At 56.5% G+C, this 19,287-nt stretch overlaps 5 protein-coding genes across 5 annotated transcripts; 2 read left to right on the top strand and 3 right to left on the bottom strand.

The window, feature by feature from the left end:
* Positions 1–340: 340 nt before the first annotated feature.
* C8A04DRAFT_10340 (uncharacterized protein) lies at positions 341–5,163 on the bottom strand (the record flags this gene model as incomplete). Its single annotated transcript, XM_062776543.1, has 4 exons — positions 341–3,944; positions 4,007–4,289; positions 4,346–4,730; positions 4,819–5,163. The coding sequence occupies 4 exons, from the start codon at positions 5,161–5,163 to the stop codon at positions 341–343; spliced, it is 4,617 nt and encodes a 1,538-aa protein (XP_062639166.1).
* A 2,221-nt stretch (positions 5,164–7,384) lies between these two features.
* On the top strand, positions 7,385–12,252 carry C8A04DRAFT_10416 (raptor N-terminal caspase like domain-containing protein; the record flags this gene model as incomplete). The annotated part of the gene is made up of 4 exons (XM_062776573.1): positions 7,385–8,026; positions 8,284–9,223; positions 9,293–11,975; positions 12,042–12,252. 4 exons carry the CDS (start codon positions 7,385–7,387, stop codon positions 12,250–12,252), a joined length of 4,476 nt encoding a protein of 1,491 aa, XP_062639165.1.
* A 941-nt stretch (positions 12,253–13,193) lies between these two features.
* Positions 13,194–14,047, bottom strand: C8A04DRAFT_35602 (Phosducin-like protein 2; the record flags this gene model as incomplete). Its single annotated transcript, XM_062783233.1, has 2 exons — positions 13,194–13,914; positions 13,983–14,047. 2 exons carry the CDS (start codon positions 14,045–14,047, stop codon positions 13,194–13,196), a joined length of 786 nt encoding a protein of 261 aa, XP_062639164.1.
* A 535-nt stretch (positions 14,048–14,582) lies between these two features.
* Positions 14,583–15,189, top strand: C8A04DRAFT_26539 (ribosomal protein S27-domain-containing protein; the record flags this gene model as incomplete). Its single annotated transcript, XM_062779958.1, has 3 exons — positions 14,583–14,585; positions 14,871–14,933; positions 15,007–15,189. The coding sequence occupies 3 exons, from the start codon at positions 14,583–14,585 to the stop codon at positions 15,187–15,189; spliced, it is 249 nt and encodes an 82-aa protein (XP_062639163.1).
* A 965-nt stretch (positions 15,190–16,154) lies between these two features.
* C8A04DRAFT_35600 (uncharacterized protein) lies at positions 16,155–18,628 on the bottom strand (the record flags this gene model as incomplete). The annotated part of the gene is made up of 4 exons (XM_062783232.1): positions 16,155–17,938; positions 17,994–18,054; positions 18,111–18,322; positions 18,382–18,628. The coding sequence occupies 4 exons, from the start codon at positions 18,626–18,628 to the stop codon at positions 16,155–16,157; spliced, it is 2,304 nt and encodes a 767-aa protein (XP_062639162.1).
* Positions 18,629–19,287: the final 659 nt, after the last annotated feature.

The raw sequence follows: 19,287 nt of genomic DNA, 5'->3' as shown, positions 1-19,287 counted from the left end.
GGGCAGGAATAGAAAGACAAGCGAGCGCATGGTGAAAGGTGGAAAGAACAGAAAAGGGAGGGCCCGACATCTCCATGACGTGTGCGTATTGGGAGCGGGTCGGAACAAAAAAGGAGAAACTGCTTGCCAAGGTCGAACATCCATCGATCGACCTTGTCAAAAACAAAAGAAGAATCGAGAGCAAACACGCGCCCCCCGCCATCAAAAGCCACACAGACCATCCAGGTTATTCATCGTACAGCCTCCATCCATCCATCTCAACCCACCAGGTATACCCAAAAAAGAAACGAAAAAGAAAAGAAAAAAAAAAGACACCTTCTGTCATCCTAACACCATCTCACTAACTATCAGGATGACTCTCATCCAACCTCTTCCGCCAATCCGCCAAACTCTCACTCAACCCCGGCCCCGTCGCAGCACCAGCGGCCCCGCTAGCCGCCGCCGCATTCGCCGCGCTGGCCGCAGCAACCGGGTTGGCGTCAAAGTCAAACGTGTTGCTGAGCCGGTAGTTCTTGTTGGTCGCCTCCCAATGGCTGCGCAGCGTCTCGAGCTCGTTGGCGAGACTGTCGAGTGCCGCGCTGTTCCGCGCTTCGCCCAGGCCGCCACTGGGACTGCTGAGGCTGTGGCTGTTGGCGCCGCCGAGGCCGGTTCCGCTGGGGCTGTGGCTGCTGTCGGCGCCGGTGGTGGTGATGGTTGGGCCGTAGAGGCTGTCGGCTTCGCTGGTGTTGGATTCTTGGCGGAGGTGGCCTGGCATGCGGTGGTGGTTGCCGTTGCCATTACCGTTGCCGCTGTGGCTGTCGTGGTGGGGGCTGGTGGAAAGGATGTTGAGGGAGTCGCTGGGCACTTGCCGGCTGCGGCGGCGGTAGTTATCGACGGAGAGTTCGACCTGGTCGAGAAGTGTGCTGACCTTGTTCTCGGCATCCCGAGCACGGGTTTCCAACAGCTCGTTTTCATGCTGAAGCTGTTCGAGATCCCGCTTCGAGGTCTCGAGTCGGTGCTGGGCCTGCTCGGAGTTGCGAACGGCCGAGTCGCGTTCTCGTTGGGCGTCGGCGAGCTTCCGGACCTGTTGTTCCAGGTTGGAAGCCGTGCCGTGGAGCTCGGTCCGCAGTTTCTCGACCTCGTCTTGCAGAGACTGTTGCTGCCTCTCCCAGTCCGCAGGGGCATGCAAGTCCCGTGCGGCCGCGCCACCGGTCTCGAGGTGTTCCTCCATGTCGGCGAGTTGCTCCTTCAACTTGCCGTTCTCCGTCTTATAGCGTGATAGCTGCTCCTTAAGCTGCTTCAGCATCTTTTCGGTTCCCTTGACGTAGTGCACGGCCGACTGATAATCGTTTTCGAGCTGTGCGAGCTTGTCGCGGTACGCCGATTCGGACTCCTGCGCCTCGACTGCGGCCTGCGACTTGGTGTCTTCGAGCGCCGTTTGTGCAGCCGTGAGTTGTTGTTCGAGCTCGCGCAGGCGCATCTGTTCTGGCGACCCTCCGCGGGGGCTGTGCCTTGGGCTGTTGCGCGCCCTGACCGCCGCCGCCGCGGTAGGCGAGATCCCGCGCTCCCCGAGAATATCCTTGAGCGCGTTGTACTGCACCTGCATGGCGTTGGTTTCCTGCTTTTGCTTGTCCAACTCCTTCTTGAGGTCGGAGCTGCCGGCTTGGAGAGACTGGGTCTCCCTCAGCGCGTTCTGCAGTTGGCGGCGGATGGAAACGCCCTCACGGCTGGCCTGCTCCTGGTAGGCCTCGAGCCCGGCTATGCGTTCCTCAGCACCACGAAGCTTGTCAGCAGCGCTGTCCGCCTCCTGTTGGTACTTCTTGACCAACACATTCGCAGCATCAACCTGCCCTTGGAGGGCACGAATGCGTTCGGAATCGCCCTTGCTCGAGTCTGCGGTGTCCTTGAGAGATATCTTCTCCAAACCGACCATGACGGCGTCACGGTGAAGCCGAGCCTCGTTCGCGTGCTGCTCGGCCAGTTCTTCAGCGTCCCGTAAACGTTGCGTCGCGGACACGAGCTCGGCGGTCCGCGCCTCGTGCTCAGCCTTGAGCGTGTTGAGCTTTGCCTCGACCGTTTCCCGAAGAACGCGCTCCTCATCCAGTTTCCGCTCCAGCAGGGCTTTGGTATCGGCAGAGGCGGCCACGGCGCCACGGAGGCTAGTGAATGTCGTGGTGTGCTCTTTGTGGCTCTCGGCAATCTCGTTGTACTTGGTCTCAAATTCGGCCCTTTCGACCCGAAGCATTTCTGCTGAGGCGATGGCTTCCGCGGCGGCTACCGACTTCTCCCGGGCCTCCCGTTGAGCCAAGTGCAGCTCGGCCTTCAACCGCTCGAGTTCCGAGGCATTTTGCTGCTTGTAGTTCTCCAGGTCTGCCATTCGCTTGTGTGCCGCGTTGGCCGTTTCGTCTGCCAACTTCCGTGCCTTTCGTTCCGCCTCATGGTCGTTGCTGAGCCGGTCCAGCTGGTCTTGGAGTTCTCTTTGGGCATTCAAAGAAAATGCGAGCTTCTTGCCAATCTCGCCCGTTCGCTCCTCATGGTCCTTTTCGTTGTCGAGCTGCGGTGTACTGCTGGCGCTTGCCCCCGTCCGGGCAGCGAGCTTGGCCTTGGCGTAAACAGCCTCTTGGATAGCGGCGTCCCGCTGCTTCTCTGCTTCGGCGATTTGCTTCGCTGCTAGAACCGCTTGCTTGTCGACAGAAGATTGGACGTTGGCAAGTTCCGTCCGCATCGCAAGAAGTGCCTCGATCAGAGGCTTGTCCTCGTCGTCAAACGTCTCCATCGGCCGGCTGTCGAGCATCGGACTCAGAGACGTGTTGGGCACGTAGCCAGCGCGACGTGCCAGTTCCAACTCAGACGCATACCAGGCATTGCGGTTCCTAGCCGAATCGAGCTCCTTAAGCAAAGCGACCGTTTGAGAATTCCTAGTCGACGATCTCCTGGAAAGGGCGTTGCTGGGTTGGCGAGTAGGTGGCGGAGGAGATGCTGGACGAGTCACAACCTGCTTGAGGGCGGGCTCGGTCGAACTGTCTACGGACCCTTGACCACGTGTTTGCCTGGGCTTTGGCGCTTGCAATCCCTGGGGTTCGCCTTGGCCGGACCTGGAATCGCTTTGCCTCGACGAGGACCGTGGGGGGTTCTGGGTTGGTGGAGTTTGCCGCCCGTTTACTCCAGCGGCACCTTCAGCTTCCCGCAGCCCCGCAACTTGTGGAGGGATGGGAGATGTCACGGCCGATGTGGGTGGTAGGTTCATACGATCGAGCGAAGAGGTCCTCGGGCGGTGGCCGATTGCAGCACCTCCTGGTTTTGGTGCTTGCCCCTGCGGCGGCGGACCAGCTGGTCCTGCTTGTCGTGTCGTCTGAGCCACCCGAGCGGCACCGTTGGGCTGACCGTTGAGTAGCGCGGGCTCGCCAGTGGGAGACCTATAGCCATTAGCAGCGTTCGGGGTTCCGGCCTGCCTTCTGCCCTCGGGAGGACCGGTTGACCCCTCGCGCGAAGGTGTGTTTCGGGCCATATTTTGCATTGCCAGGTCGTTGGGTCGCTTGTTCCGGGTCGCATCTCGGCTGGCCGCTCCATCGCTTGGATACCGAATCTTAGTCGTATCCAAGCAGTACACGAGCGCCAAATCGTTGACGGCTGTCGCTGCAGAGCTCGGTTCGCCTCCAACGACCACGATGGTCTTCCCCACAGCCGTCATGCTGTGCCCAGACCGCGGTGAAGGCGACGGGCCCATGTTTTGGAAAGTATACCACCGTCGAGACGAGATCCTGAACGCTGCCAAGTCACCTAGATCCACCCCTTCATCCGTACGGCCTCCAAAAATGTACATGACATCGTCCACAATGGCCGCTGCATGGCCTTCACGTGCGGATGGGATGTAACCAATGCAATCGAGTTGCGACCAAAGGTTGGTCATGGGGTCGTAGCACCACACGTCCTTGAACCACTGGAAACCGTTCGTACCGCCAAACCTGCAGGGCGTTAGTCCACAAGATCCATGACTGCTAAGATAGAAGAGCGTCAAGACACTCACAAATACAGCTTGTCGTTATACGTCACCATGGAATGGTTCGTCCTCGCGGGCGGTAGCTTCCCCTGGCCCGGGCCGCCGCTGTCGCTACTGGCAATGAGCATCTCCCAGCGGTTATTAGGCATTTGCAGTTGGTTCAGATCGAAGGCTGCCAGGTCGTTCATGAAATACCCTTCCACCTGACCACCGAAGATGTATATTTTCGACCCAAGAATGTTCAGCGAGTGACCGTATCGACCGCTGGGACGTGGACCGTTGGGTAGTGCCCTTGACCATTGCCTCGTTGCTATAAGAAGTCAGCCAGTGTTTCGCAGCGCAGTGGGAGCGAACCGACGCCCTTACATGTATTCAGCAAGTAGAGCGTCTCATCGAGAGCGTCCTCATCCTCGATTTTGGTGTCTCCACCAAAGACTATAAATGCGTTTCCCACCAGCAAGCTGGAATGTCCAACCCTCGGGCCCGGGCCTTCGGCAGTCGTGCCAAGCGGGTAACAAGCCATATTGGCGCCCGCCTCGATCAGCCAGAGGTCGCCTTTCACCGTGGAGCTGTTGATTAGGCCACCCATCACGTAGATGTCGCCCTCCTTGGACGAAATCGAATTGACCGCGGCGCCATATCTCGGGAACGGACTCGGGTGAGACGAGGTATAGGTTAGCCGCCGCTGCGACCACGGGTAGAGCGAGGCGTTCGGGTTTGCCGCCAACTGTGAAGCCGCGCCATTGCGAAGCTAAAATCATTCATTGTCAGCGACTTGTCCGCCCATGAAGTGCGGGACATAATTATTGTCGGGGTTAACAGAAAGGATAGGAACATACCGGTGGTTCGCCAGGATGCTGCTGTTGTTGTTGTTGTTGCTGCGGCGGCTGTTGCTGCTGTAGCTGTTGCTGCTGCTGCTGTGGTGGTGGCTGTTGCGATTGTGGGGAGATCTGAGGTTGCTGATCCATGCTCTGGCCTCTTTGGCGCGCGTAAGGCTGATCCGGGCTGCCCATACTGCCGTCGTTATCGAGAGAATGGAGACTGCCCGTTGGCGTGGACCGAGAGCCTTTGTCGTCCCTCACACGCGCCGTCGCGCTGCCTGACCCCGACCCAGAGCCCTGCGACCCGTCCCGGCTCGAGAGTGCGCGGTCCTGGTTCCTCTTTGATTTGAAAAGAAACGCCATGTTGGGCTGGTGGGATGGCGAGCCCGGCGATGATGGTATTTCGGACGTAAGCTGACGAGGGTGGTGATGAGATGTCGGAGGTTTGCGCTCTGGCCGCTAAGCGAGAACCGTGGAGGTGGTGCACGGCTCTCAATTGACCAAGCGAGTGTTGGGCCTGGAGAGGATCGTGCGGCGGCTAGCGGACGAGGTGGTTATGGGGTGGACGGCGTCGAGGTCTCGGAGATGGAGTCGGCGCTCAGAGGTGATGGTTGGGAGGAGAGCATCGGCCTGGTGTGGAGTTGGCGCAGCTCGCGGTTCGATTTTGGTGTTCAACCTCCTGGCTTTTTTTGTTAAATGAGGGAAGGGCCCCTGGTCCGCTGGCAGTGGGCAGCGGGGAACGAAAGGAAGAACTGGTGGAGGAATGTGAACCGAGGCGTATGAGTTGCGTCTGTACCACGTAGTACCAAAGAAGCCGCCCCGGATATTCGGTGTCTTCTCCTACCTAACTAAGCGCGGAAAAAAAAGATGTGATCTGGAAATTCAACTTGCGATGCGCCTGCCGGCTTGTGAGCGAATTCAAGCTGGCCGCCTGCTGGACGCCATCGGGGCCTGTGCTGCAAGCTCAGCGCAGGGGATTGGGGACAGAGAACTCTTGTCGCAGTCCACTGAAAGCGGAGCCACACATCCGCGCCTTGTGCAGCTGGCCAATCACGTTCGTTTGTGGGGTTCGGCACCCAGCATCTGCTCGCGGAAAAGGGGCAAATGCAGCTCAGGGGTTGAGGTTTTGCTCTTCCAGAAGCACGGTTGGTCTTGGTTTTTTCTGCCTTGGGGGTTCAGCACACCAGCAGCACTTCGGCGCAGCCGTTTCGCGCCGTGCCACTGAAAAGAAAAGGGACATCTGAGCTGTATTCTCTCAATCTTTGCCAGATCTCTAGCGGCTGATTCTATTAATGGGTTGCTCATCCTCCAGCTGACCGGGCTGAGTTGTCTGAGTCTACCGTCGATCGCAACGGTTTTCCTCAGCCCACCCAGACGCGAAATAATTAGTTACTGAGTCCGCAATGATGTTAATGGCTATCATGTCTTCAAGTTGATTCGTCTATCACATTATATCAGGATACCATCTAGGAATGCTACATCCGGAGCCCATCTATCACAATCATTTTCTACCGTTCGTCGTTTCTCGATATCTTTCATGTGATGTCTCGATTTGGCTATGCACCGGGGGATTCTGCTGCTCATGCGAATCATCGATATGGGTGGGGCCACGGCTGGGCGGGCGACGCCTTTGAGGAGCCGTCTGGGGACGTACACTAGAGGTACGGGTACTAATTACTCCGCAGTTGTTGATCTACTGCGTTGGGCGCGGTGGGCGATCTTAGCGAGCCGACTTTTTGTTCCCTTCGTGCGAGACACGAAGGCGGGGGGCTGGTAATTGAATCGCATTTTCTCGGCTACACTTTGTAGGGTCCGGTCAATGTTCAGGTATGGAGGTTGGCTCACACCCGGGGGAGCGTCACATTGCTGAATGTAGGACCCACCCCGAAGGGAATTGTTTCGTGGTCTGCGGACATTCACCTCAAATCTTGAAGTTGCGTCGGCAGTATCAATCGGGTTTGACTCGTTGAGTATTCCCAGAACTTTACCCCCACAGCCGTATGGCCTTTTCTGGGCATGAAGAAATGCTCGTAGTTGAATTAACGATCTCTTCTGTTTCAGGGTCATCGTCATGTCGACGAAACATACCAGCGCTTTCCATCATTCCATGTTTCTACATCAAGTGTGCCATGTCACGTGCTTCTCTCGAACCCGGCGTGCCGGCCAAGCGAGCTCATCACGTTACTGAACTCCCCCGTCTGTGCCGCCATTGGTGGGGCCGAGTCATGACCCACTACGCCCTGGAGTGTCAAGGAGCCCGCGCGTCCGTCGAGGTTATGTGGGCGTTCCGCGCCTAGGCGACGTCAACCTTCAGCTCTTGTTGAGGCCCCGGTCTTTCCATTCACTTCGGTTTTGCGGTTGTACCTTCTCACTCGGAACGCGCCATCCGCCTAGGTCGTTGTCCTCCTTCGGCCGTCCCCGGGCAGAAACACCCGGACATACTCGTGGGCGTTTTCTCTCGAGCTCCATGTGCTATTGAACGTCCGGTCGGTCCTGCCGTTGTAGCAGCCCGAAACGGCGCCTCCACACTTTCCATCCGCTCCTTTCTTCCCAGATCATGGTCATCCGCCATTCGTAGATCACCATGACGGCCATTTCTCTCGAAGTCCCACCGCCAGCCCAGTTCGGGCGAGGGCCGAACTCGGGCCAATTCCCACGAACTGCCGCGCTTGTCGCCTCGGCCGCCTCTTCCCCAGCCCGGCATCCTGGATCTTTCATGCGCCAAACTACTCACGCCATGTCGCATCTCCAAGCCCAATACGCCGAGGCTTCAGCATCCGCCGCGGCGCCAGCAGTGCCAGGACTGACATCCGGGACAGCTCTTGCATCATCGTCGGCGCTGCAAGCGAACGCCCCAAACGGCAACTTGGACGAGACCTCCCCCGGCCTCCCCCCTCAGCGACCTGGGCAGTTCCTCGCTGACTCAAGGCGAGCTACCTCGCCGATGCCACCGACCTTGCGACGGCCCTCGAGTGCGCCCGGATCTGATAACCCGGCGGCTACGTCCGGTAGCCGCGCTGATTCCGACACTGCCGATGCGAACAACCGCCCGCCCGCTGCTGCGACTCGACCCGTCAAACCGCCCTTACTTCGATCCAAAAGTGAACACCATTCACGATATGAAGAGCCCGACGATGATGTCGAGGAGGAATTCGATGACCTTAGCGCGAGGCATGGCTTTGACGACCAATACTTGTCTGAGGATATCATCGCCCAACTTGCAAATGTAAGTTTTGTCTCTATGGTACCAATGGTCAAAATGGAATGTAGTCGGTCGTTCCATGCGCATAGCCCCTGCCACATCCATATCCATTTAGACCGCATGGACTTGGGGTTGCGCTTCGGGCAGCCTCCCGATAGTTTTCAGTGTTGTCCTTGAAGCACGCCCAACACATGACCGGGCACCCGCGCGCAAAAGCAGCTGCCCACTGTCCTCAATGGACGGATGCTCAACAAAGCGAACCAGCGGCTAATCATTTGTAGAACTGGTACATGTATTTCACAGACAAGCGTCACGAGACAACAGGGAAGCCCAAGACCCCCGCCTTTGAGTTGCAGGATTGGCGGATGCGCGATCGACTGAAGACCGTATCGGCGGCCATTGCTGTGTGCTTGAATATTGGGGTCGAGCCGCCGGACCAGTTACGGACAACCCCGGGTGCCAAACTTGAGGCGTGGCAAGACCCGACTGTGCCTCCAGTAGGCAAGGCGCTTGAGAATATCGGCAAGTCTCTGCAGGCGCAATACGAGACTCTCGCTCTACGGACGCGGTACAAGCAGTATCTCGACCCGTCCATTGAGGAAACTAAGAAGTTCTGCATTTCTCTGCGGCGCAATGCCAAGGACGAACGAGTTCTCTTCCACTACAACGGCCACGGAGTGCCCAAACCGACCGCTTCCGGCGAGATCTGGGTGTTCAACAAGAACTACACACAGTACATTCCCGTATCACTATACGATCTTCAACAATGGCTTCAGGCGCCGACCATCTTTGTCTGGGATTGCTCTGAGGCCGGGAATATCGTCAAGAATTACCACAAGTTTGTTGAAAAACACGAACAGGAGGAGGACGAACTGGGACTCAAGGACCACAACCATGAGAAGACGAATTTTCGGCCTTACATCCACTTGGCCGCGTGCGACTCCAAGGAGAACCTCCCAACGAACCCTCTTCTTCCCGCAGACCTTTTCTCTTGTTGTCTAACCACACCGATTGAGATGGCGTTGTGGTTCTTTGTGCTACAAAACCCCCTAGACACGAGTCTCTCCCCTGAAAGGGCGCGGAAACTCCCCGGAAGACTCCAAGAGCGTAGGACGCCATTGGGAGAGTTGAACTGGATCTTCACAGCAATTACGGACACCATTGCCTGGACCACTCTCCCCCGCCCCCTATTCCGCAAGTTCTTCCGCCAAGACCTCATGGGTAGGTGCCTTCTCGCTGTTCAGCTAGTTTCTTCTTAGGCCCTGTACTAACCCGATCTCTTCAATCCAGTCGCGGCACTCTTCCGCAACTTCCTCCTCGCACAGCGTATCATGCCTGTGTACGGATGCACCCCCCAGTCCTATCCCGAGTTGCCTGACACCCGGCGACACCCATTGTGGGAAAGCTGGGACCTTGCCGTGGATATGGCCCTGGCGCAATTGCCGATGCTCGAGAGAAGGGAGACCGAGGGTATCCCATACGAATATGTCAATTCGACGTTCTTCACAGAGCAGCTCACGGCCTTCGAGATCTACCTAACTCGAGGCGACGCCGTCTCCCAAAAGCCTCCTGAGCAGCTTCCTGTTGTCCTCCAGGTCCTTCTGAGCCAACAACACCGGCTTAGAGCGCTGATCCTTCTCGGAAGGTTCCTTGACCTCGGCCCCTGGGCAGTGCAGCTGGCCCTGAGCATTGGCATCTTCCCATACGTGCTCAAGTTACTTCAATCGGCCGCTCAAGAGCTGAAGCCGGTCATGGTCTTCATCTGGACCCGCGTGCTGGCTGTTGATATCTCGTGTCAACAAGACCTCATCAAGGACAATGGCTACACTTACTTCGCGGCCATAATGAAGCCGCAAGAGACATTCCCGGTCGTTGGCGTCATGGTTCTAGATGAGCACAAGGCAATGTGTGCTTTCATCCTGGCGATGCTCTGCAAAGGCTTCAAGCCCGGTCAAATTGTTTGCAATTCGACGGATATCATGTCCTACTGCCTTCATCACATCGAGCACCCCGAGAACCCGCTATTACGACAATGGTCCTGCCTTTGCATCAGCCAATTGTGGCGGGATCTCCCCGAGGCTAAATGGAGAGGAATCCGCGAGAATGCTCACCACAAACTCGCTTACTTGATCAAAGATCACTGCCCCGAGGTTCGCGCGTCTATGGTACACGCCATGACCACGTTCCTAGGGATCCCAGACTTGACCGATGAAGTGGCGAGGATTGAGGAGTCGGTGGCTTGGGCCATGCTGGATCTGGCAAAGGATGGCAGCCCCATTGTCCGAAAGGAGCTTTTGGTTTTCTTCTCTCACTTCGTCCTCCGATACGAGAACAAGTTCTTGGTCGCCGCCTACGAACAATTGCTGGAAGAGAAGGAATACCAGATGTTCCCCCCGCCTGAAGATGGTTTGGACCACAAGATGGGTCTTCATTATGCGCGCCACGACAATCGCGAGAGAGACGGCACCATCACACCTGCTGTGTTTGGTGTGGCCCACGATTCGGTTTTTGCGGCTTGCTGGAAGCACATCAATATCTTGAGTGTCGACCCGCACCCCGAGGTTCAACGGGATGCCACTATCATTCTGGATTACGTGCACCACGCGCTACTACACTCCCGTGTGGGTGCCCAAGCACAGTCTCTGATGGACGAAATCCTTCGGCGCGCTAGGAAAGTGTCGAGGGGTGACATGAGCCAGAGAACCAGTGTGGCCGGCACCCGTACCGCGGCAGCTCAACCTCTGCCCTCCCCCGGTCTTCTCAAGCGGACGGCGAGCTACTTATTCGGCCCTCTCATGGGGACCCTCGATGGTGCTGCCAACGCCCCGAGCCCACCAGGGACGCCCAATCTGCAGAGGACATTTTCCCAACGGAGTCGCAAGGGTCCGAGTCTCGAGGACGCCCCCCCGGAGCAACACGACCAGGTAGCGCCGCCTTCGAATTACCATACTTCCAATGAGCCACTTTGCGCTGGTTACCAGGAGCGTCAGCTCAAAGAGGTTCCAACCCTTCCCCTTGTCAGCACCTTCTTGGACTGGTCGACCGAGTACTTCCGCGAGCCCCAAATGAAAGCACCGGAGGCCGAAGAACCTGGCAGTAACGAGTACAATGAACGGTTGTGGAGGCGAGCTCGGAATGAAGCTGTGCTTAGAGAAACGCAGCCTCAGAAGACGCACGCTAGGACACATAGGTGGAACAGTCACGCCGGCGTCATCGTCACCGGCTCTCAGCCGTCCAGGATGACGTTCCACCAATTCGAAAACCATATCGCGGTTGCTGACGACGGCAACACTGTCACCGTCTGGGACTGGAAATCTAACACTCGGAAGAGCCGGTTCTCCAATGGCAACCCTGAGGGCTCCAAAATCTCCGATATGCGTTTTATCAACGAGGATGATCAGGCCCTCCTCATGACCGGCTCGTCAGATGGAGTGGTTCGTATCTACCATAGTTATGACAGCGATGCGGGCGTGGAACTTGCGTCTTCATGGCGTGCCCTCACACACATGGTTCCTTCGAATGTCAACTCCGGCATGGTTCTCGATTGGCAGCAGGTCAACGGTCAAGTGCTGGTAGCCGGTGACGAGAGGGTAATTCGGATTTGGAACGCCGGCCACGAAATGTGCACGCATGAGATTCCGGCCCGGTCCGGCTCCTGCGTCACTGCACTGACATCCGACCAAATGGCCGGCAACATCTTCATTGCCGGGTTTGGCGACGGTGCTATCCGCGTTTTCGATACGCGCATGAAGCCTCAGGAGAGTATGGTCCGCAAGTGGAAAGATGATACTCGGCAGTGGGTGCGCTCTGTGCATATGCAACGCGGCGGCCAGCGCGAGCTCTTGTCTGCAAGCCGCAACGGCACCGTTCATCTCTGGGATATCCGCATGGATCGGCCACTCCGCACTTTCCAGACGACCAAGGATGTGCTGCGGACCGCCAGTACCCACGAGCATCTGCCTGTCTTTGCTGTGTAAGCACCGTTTATTTCTCTTCTCGTATGACCCCTCGGAAAGATTACTGACAATTCCATATTTAGTGGCACGTCTGCGCACCTTGTCAAGGTCTTTGACTTTGACGGCCGGGAGATCACCCGCGTCGAGCCCTACTCGGGCTTCCTCGGTCACAAGGCCGCGCCGCTCTCGACTACTGCGTTTCACCCACACCACATGCTCCTCGGGTGCGCTGCCCGCGGCGATCACCATGTCAGCCTCTACGCATGCGGAAACGAACGCATCAACCAGTTTTGAGAGGCGGCGTTTTTATTCTTCTTCCCATTTTTTCTCAAGCATTTTCCGTCCCGCATTGGCCGCCTTGCATTCTGCTGTTGTTCCTTTTCTTGACCAACACATGGCGAAACGACATGAAGTGACACCTTGTTCACGAATGCGCTTCGGCCTGATTTCAAATGCACTTTCTTTCTCTCGGCGTTTTTCGAGGCATGTGATGGACAGACAGGGGATTGGAGGTTGCGGATACCAGGCGTTCTGGGTAATTAGGTATATTGTGGACCGAGCATGCTGGGAATGGACTCCCAGGTTTTTGTTGTTGATGATGGGCTCCTGTTGAAATGCGGCTTTTTATGCTCATTTAATACCCTCAACGGTGTGCGTATCTTGTGTGTTTTGTTGCGAGCGTAGTCACGGGCGGCTTAGCCGCCCTAAGATATATTGAGGTCTATAATTTGGTGTATTTGTCTTTTGATGTTGCATATCGTACCAATACTTGCTGGTGATAGCGATTCATCTTCCCCCTTGTGATTTGTGTGTCCCCTTTTTGATCGAGGTTGCTTGCTGCAACCTGGAAGTGAGTATGCTAACCTTACCGTGGCCCGAACCCGCGCTTGTGGGTGTGGTTGCCCATTATCAACCCGATACGGCTGGCCGAGGCGTGCTGAAAGTCGGACTCAAAGCCAAACAGCTGTACAACCAGGGGTTACACTTGTCCCAGCACAATGAAGGGCCCGCCACGAGCCCCACACTTCCGGCATCCCCCAGGGGGCTCTCATCTTGAAGTTGATGGTAACATTCGAGCCTACCTTCCTCTGACGTGGTGGCGGCTCTTTATCCCGCCGGTCTGAGTCTTGAGTAGTTGGTCGCCATCCGTCACCCCCCAACCCCAGCATTGGCCACGCGGGGGGTTGTCCACGCCGAATGAGTCACCTCATCAAGTCTCGGCTGGTTCGCCCTCTCTAGTCCCAATCATCGTCATCATCGTCACGTTTCACAGCATCCCGACTGCTCTTGATACCCCGGCTCCCACCAGCCATAATCCTCTCCTCCTCGGCGTCCTCCGCAGCCTGCCTGCGCTTGACCACCCGCATATCATTATCCTTGAGCGCGCCAACCTCAACCAGGATCTTGTCCAGATCCAACATGCCCATGCGCACCCCACCCACCGTCGCGAGCGTGACAACCTGCTTGACAATATCCCCCTTGTGATAAATCAAAATCGTCGGGCAGTTCCGTTCCGGGTACCCCTCGATCGCCTTGTCAGCGCGCATCTCGCAGAACTTGACATCCCCGTACTCGCGCGCCGCCTGGCGCCACAACTCGGCCAGCACGCGAGACTCGACGTTGCTGCCTTGTGACGAGGCGAGGTGTACGAGGACTGGCCCGGTTTGCGAAGCTTCGGTGATGTCGCGGGCGTAGTCGGGTTTGGAGACGGGGTAGACGGAGCCGTGGATGGATTTTTGTTCTACGGCGGCGAGCTCGCGCATGCGTTTTTGGCGGTATTGTTCGAGAAAGGTTTCGTCTTCTTCGTCTTCGAGATCGGAGAGGTCGGAGAGGTCTTTGCCTTCGAGGCGGTTCTCGTGGGCGAGGCGGCGGGCTTCGAGGATGGCTTCTTCGATGAGGGGGGTTGGGGATGGGGGCTTTTCGGGGATGACGCCGTGTTTTCGGAGGATGTCATTCCTTCGGGTAGTATAATTAGTTTAGGTACGTTTCATTGGGTCGGAGGTATGAGTCGGTCGGTCTCTCACCATTCTGTGTCGGCATTGGGGTCGTCTATTGGGACTGCAATCCGTTGGTCTGTTGGTGCTGCCATCTTGGAGGTTGTTGTTTTGTTGATTTGGGCTGACCCTGTTTTGTTTGTCCTGCTTAAGAATTACGATGCAGGGTATCGCGCCTCCCTCAGTTTAAGAACAAGAGCTTTCAAGATTAAGAGTCCAGAATCTCGCTGCCTGGTGGTAGTTGTCGCGTCCTTGAAGGTGAATACGTACCCCATATGCCCCACCTACATAGGTGAACCCCGCCATGGATCGATGGGGTGAAGTTTGCCTGCCAAGCCTGCTTTCGACGACGGGAGGAGAGTGGGTCTAAAGGTACATGACCGACAAGGGTCAGCCCAGCTCTGATTGGTCACGCGAGCAAGCCCTAAGCGACAGTCTCCGAGGCTAGCCAATTTCACCTTTTGCTCCTCACAGACCCAAAATTTGCCTCTGAACTTTCGTACCCGCAGGGCCACCTAAAAATCCCCTCCGCAACCATCAACGAGCCAGAGTCTGCCGCCAACCCCCATCCAGATTTCCATCAATCAAGCACAGCTCGTCCTTTCGGCATCTCGAAAATAGTCAATCAAGATGGTGAGCTGCCGAAACTATGCCAAATTTTTCGCGACCCGTTCTCTCTCGATGTCCCCGTCCCTGGTCGCTAGTCACGAGCGGTCGTTCCTGTCGACACACGACTCCTAGATGTCGAATTTGGAATTCGGAAACCGGGGCTTAGAAGCTCTCTCGAAACCTCGGTGTCTATTAGAAATGGATCGAGTGGCTTTGGGGACAGGGACATCGATGGGACGATGGGGAACGGGAAACTAGGCTTTGCTCTATCACTAGGGGTTGTTATGCTGACCTTTTTTTCCTCCCAAGGTTCTCGCCGTTGATCTCCTCAACCCCAGCCCGGCTGCCGAGGCTCGCAAGCACAAGCTCAAGGTATGCCTCCATACTCAATATTGATAAATACGCATGTGAGATGGAATGTGTAAATGCTGACAATGTTTCGCAGACCCTTGTGCCTGCTCCCCGCTCTTTCTTCATGGACGTCAAGTGCCCCGGGTGCTTCACCATCACGACCGTCTTTTCCCACGCCCAGACCGTCGTCATCTGCCAGGGCTGCACGACCGTCCTCTGCCAACCGACTGGTGGCAAGGCCAGGCTCACTGAGGGGTGCTCGTTCCGGAGGAAGTAAGCGGCTCGCTTTTCGCGCGGGGCTGTTTTCTTTTTCCTCTTCGGGCAGGGCATCAATCAATCATCATGGCATGGTAATGGGATCATCTCGGTATCTGCAAAAGGGGCCGGTTCGAGCTTTTTTTTGGGCGCGTCTAGACACACACAATTACTCTCTCGATCGTCAAAAAAAGAAATCAATCTCATTTGCGGATAGAAGATGGATTCGCCAAAAATCACCCCGCAACAAAATTTGGGAGGGCGTTTGGGGTCCGGATATCTAGCATTTATCGACTTCTCCCGACTTTCCTTCGGGCTACTTCTTTCTGATTGTTCGTCCCGTCTTCTCTTTTTTTGCTGTATAGGCAGGTGATACTGCATGGGAAGGATTGTTGGCGGAAAGCATCCTCATGAGTGTTCTTAGAGAGCCCTTTTTTTGTCACGTCACGAACCGGTGACAGGGCCTTTGAAACGCGAGGACGTGGATTGCCCAGGACCTTTTAACGAAGGGCCATCAGTACAGTGGCAAGGAAGGCGGAGAATTGACGTTGCCTTTCAACGACGAATTGATGATATTCCATGTCCCAGCCCAAAGCCCCATGTAACTATGTTGTTTGTTGTTCTTAGCCAAGCCATTGCCATTGTCATTTCCTGGACGGCGTTTCCGCGATCGATGTTCGATGTCAAGTGAAGAAGTCTCCTGAAGTGTAATGTACCTTGAGGGCCGCCAAGAAGTTAAAATCTAAAAACGGCCGCCTGTGTTGTTTTATATGTATTGTCTTGCCTTCCTTTCTCACACATCGCTTTAAGCATCGTCATCACACTGCTAATGGGCCGGCAAGGTGTATTTTGGACTTGTTTTACAACGGCTGGGCCGTAACCATTTCCTTAAAGCAGAGTAAGGAGAAAGTAAGACAACACCATACTGCCCATGTACACGCAAGAAAGCAAATAATCTACAATACCCAGCCCCCTCCCTAGCCTTCTCTACATCTTCTCATACCTCTCCCTCGCCCTCTCCTTAGTCTTCTGCACAAACGCCCCAAAATCCCCCCTCGTATTCCTCGCCCCCTCCTCACTCGCATCCCCCAACTTACTGCCCTCCGCCCCCAACCCAACACCAGGAGCATACACATCGGTAGAGATCGCCTCCGTACGACCCGCTCCCTCGGCGCCCAGCCCAGCACCCGCTGTCCATCCCATCTTGGCGAGCATGCCGGCGCCCTTTGATTTCTTGGCTGCTGGCTCGTCGGTCGCGGTGGTGGTTGCCTCGGCGGGCTCTTTGCGCTTTTCTGGAGCCGCGTTGCCGCCGGCGCCGCCAGGTGATTGGTTGGCGCCGGGTTGCTTTTTGGATCGGCCAAAGGCTCGGCGCCGTTCGAGCGCTCGGTCGCGGTATTGAGGTTGGAGGTAGCGCACGCACTGGATGTCCACAGTCCGCCTGAACTCAGTCTCTGGCTCGACGATGCGCATTTTCTTGTCAAGCTGCTTGAACTCGTCTACTGCGCGTGCTCGGTTTTGTGGGTTGGCCAACATGCGCTTGTGTAGCTCGCTCTGTTGCTCGTGCAGCCAGACGTGCCTTGCTTCTTTGAACACACGCCTGCAGAGGACACAGCGCAGACTATCCCAGTCGGCGTAGGACAGGTATACCGGTAGGCGCTCCGACTTGAGCCGTGGGGTGCGACGGACGACAGGACGGGGCTCTTTTCCTGTAGAGGCAAGGGCCGTCGCAGCCTTGGCCCGGACTTCGTCGTCTTGAAGGAACTGGTGAGCGCGTCCTTCATGGTCGATGAGCAGGTCGCTCCGGGATTGTGGCAGACCGCGCGCCTCGATCGCTGCTTGGCTCGGAGCTTCCCACCCGCAGACAAGGCAGGTCAAGGAGTCCCAGTCGGCATAGGAAAGGTATTTATCACCCCATTGGGGAGCAACAGGCCCGTCTGGCTGTGTTTCCTCGCTTTCAGAGGGAGTGCCATGGGCCGCAGCTGAGCCGAGTGCATCGTGCTCTTGCAGCAACGGCCCGGGCCGGTCAGTCGCTGGTTTTACACCATGCAGCTGGGCGGACGCCTTGGCCCAGAGCTGCATCTGTGGCATCATAGCCACTTTTGGAACCGGCGCGGGCTCCTTCGTCGGCTGCTTCGACTTCTTTGAAGACTTTGCTGTCGATTTGGAGGCCTCATCACCGCCAGCAGCACGACCAGGGCTCTCTGAGCCAGGAAGGGGATCGGTCGAAACAACACGAGCGCTTGGATAGGGCCGGTCATCCCAATACTTGACGCGCACGGCGGGATTGTAAATGGGGATGAAGGAGAAATCCTGGTTCTCGGTCGTTGGATCTTCAAACGAAGGGATGAACACGCCGGTGTGAATAAAGGCGACCACAACGGGCTTGGACGCAATGGTGAATTTCGCGGATGCTCGGAACTTAGTGACTGCAGCCATCGCATCCTCGACAGTGGTGAACTCAGCAAACCCGTATCTCCAGGACTGATTGGTTTTACGGTCGCGCATCAGGAATACGCGGCGAAGGGAACCTGGCTTGGCTCCGAGGCCAGCCGTGCTGTTCGTGGGCGCGGTGGACTTCAGCTTATTCGTAGTCGTCGAGGTTTCCTTCGGCTCCGGTGCTTCCACAAATAACTTCATGACGCCTTTGGCAAGCACGTCTTCGGTGACGGACCCCTCAAGATCCCGAATGACAACATACTGTGACGGGGCTTGCTGCGGGCACTCGTCCGTCTCACCGGTCAAGAGGGGACCGGAGCTGGCGTAGTCGTCCTCTGAATCCGGAGTGTTAGCGGTAGGACGCGGGTTTGGGTCTTTGGGGGTGCTTACCTGGCCGCTCAGCCTTGCACTTGAAACAAACGGCCCGATGGGGGTAGTTAACAGTACCGCACTACGAGATGATTAGTACCAATGAGACAAAGAGACTTGTTAGGAAAAGATACATACATCGTAGCACTCCCAACTGCCATCATCACCACGTGCGTCGCGGGAGGAGCCCATCTCCTCGTAGCCTTCCGCAGCATTGACGCCCATCGCAACGAGGTCGGAATCAGGGCCTCGAGAGTCTTCAAGAGGGAATGAAACTTCGGGGTAATATTGGTCCAAGAAATACTCGGCATCCGATCGACGATAAAATTCGACAAACGCATTGAGACGCCCTGCGGGTCAAGTGAGTTAACGTCCGCAAAAAAAAGAGAGGAGACCCGCAAAAACTCACTGTCGCGGTCGTGGCGGAGTCGAGCGCTTCTGACGGTGTCGTTCGAAAAGTGGCGGTCTCTCGTGGCATAGTCAAGGCCGTAGAGGACGTCGCGTTCGGTCGCATCCTCGGGTACGTCACTCAAGACGACAGTTCGACTCGGGTCGCCCGCTGTTGGCCGATGATCTGTCCGGCGTCGGTCATGGCGACGAGCGGGCCCACGATGACCAGAGCCGGTCTCCCGATACCCCCCAGAATGGTGATGCATGGAGCGGTCCATATATTGCCCTGAGTGGGATCCTGGTCCAAATCTCCCATCTCGGTCCTGTTGATCCGAACCCCGTGAGCCAGCATGGTGGTCTTCAGCTCCCTCAACGTCGTCGTAGTTCAAGTCTCTTGGTGGGCCTGGAGAATAGTCTTTTCCGCGGCGAGGAGGGACGAGGCGCCAAAGTTAGCCTATTTCCAATTCCAACCAGTAATCACAAAGTCATTCAAACGGCGGCATCCCAAAGGTCCGTCACATGGGTTGTAATACCCTTCCTCTGTCGACGGTAGTCGCCATCTCTGCCGTCAGAGTGGCGCTCATATGGGCTGCGACTGCGACTGTGATGGTTTCGATCGCGATAACCACTGCCATCGCGCGACGGGGCGCGATTCCCGCTTTGGTACATGGGATGGCGAGGTGCTTGTCAATGTGAAAAAAATACTGATTGTGGTAGTCTTTTTGATGGCGTCAATCCCAGATAAAGAGAATGCACTCTCTCGTCTTGGAGGGTACTCGAGTTAATAAACTTAAAAATAATGAGATGTACCGATCTGTCGTGTTCAGTGACCCTTCAAAGAGGAAAGTGAAAGCTTGATCCTCGATTGGTGGTTACAAGGCCCCCATAACCGATGTTCTCCCGAAACCCGATAATTGCAACAGTG

This window comes from Dichotomopilus funicola (assembly GCF_033296635.1).
Source record: "Dichotomopilus funicola strain CBS 141.50 unplaced genomic scaffold C8A04scaffold_13, whole genome shotgun sequence".
Classification (NCBI taxonomy): Eukaryota; Fungi; Ascomycota; class Sordariomycetes; order Sordariales; family Chaetomiaceae; genus Dichotomopilus; species Dichotomopilus funicola.
Note: the sequence above shows the minus strand (reverse complement) of the source record. Positions and strands in the feature narration are given on the sequence as shown.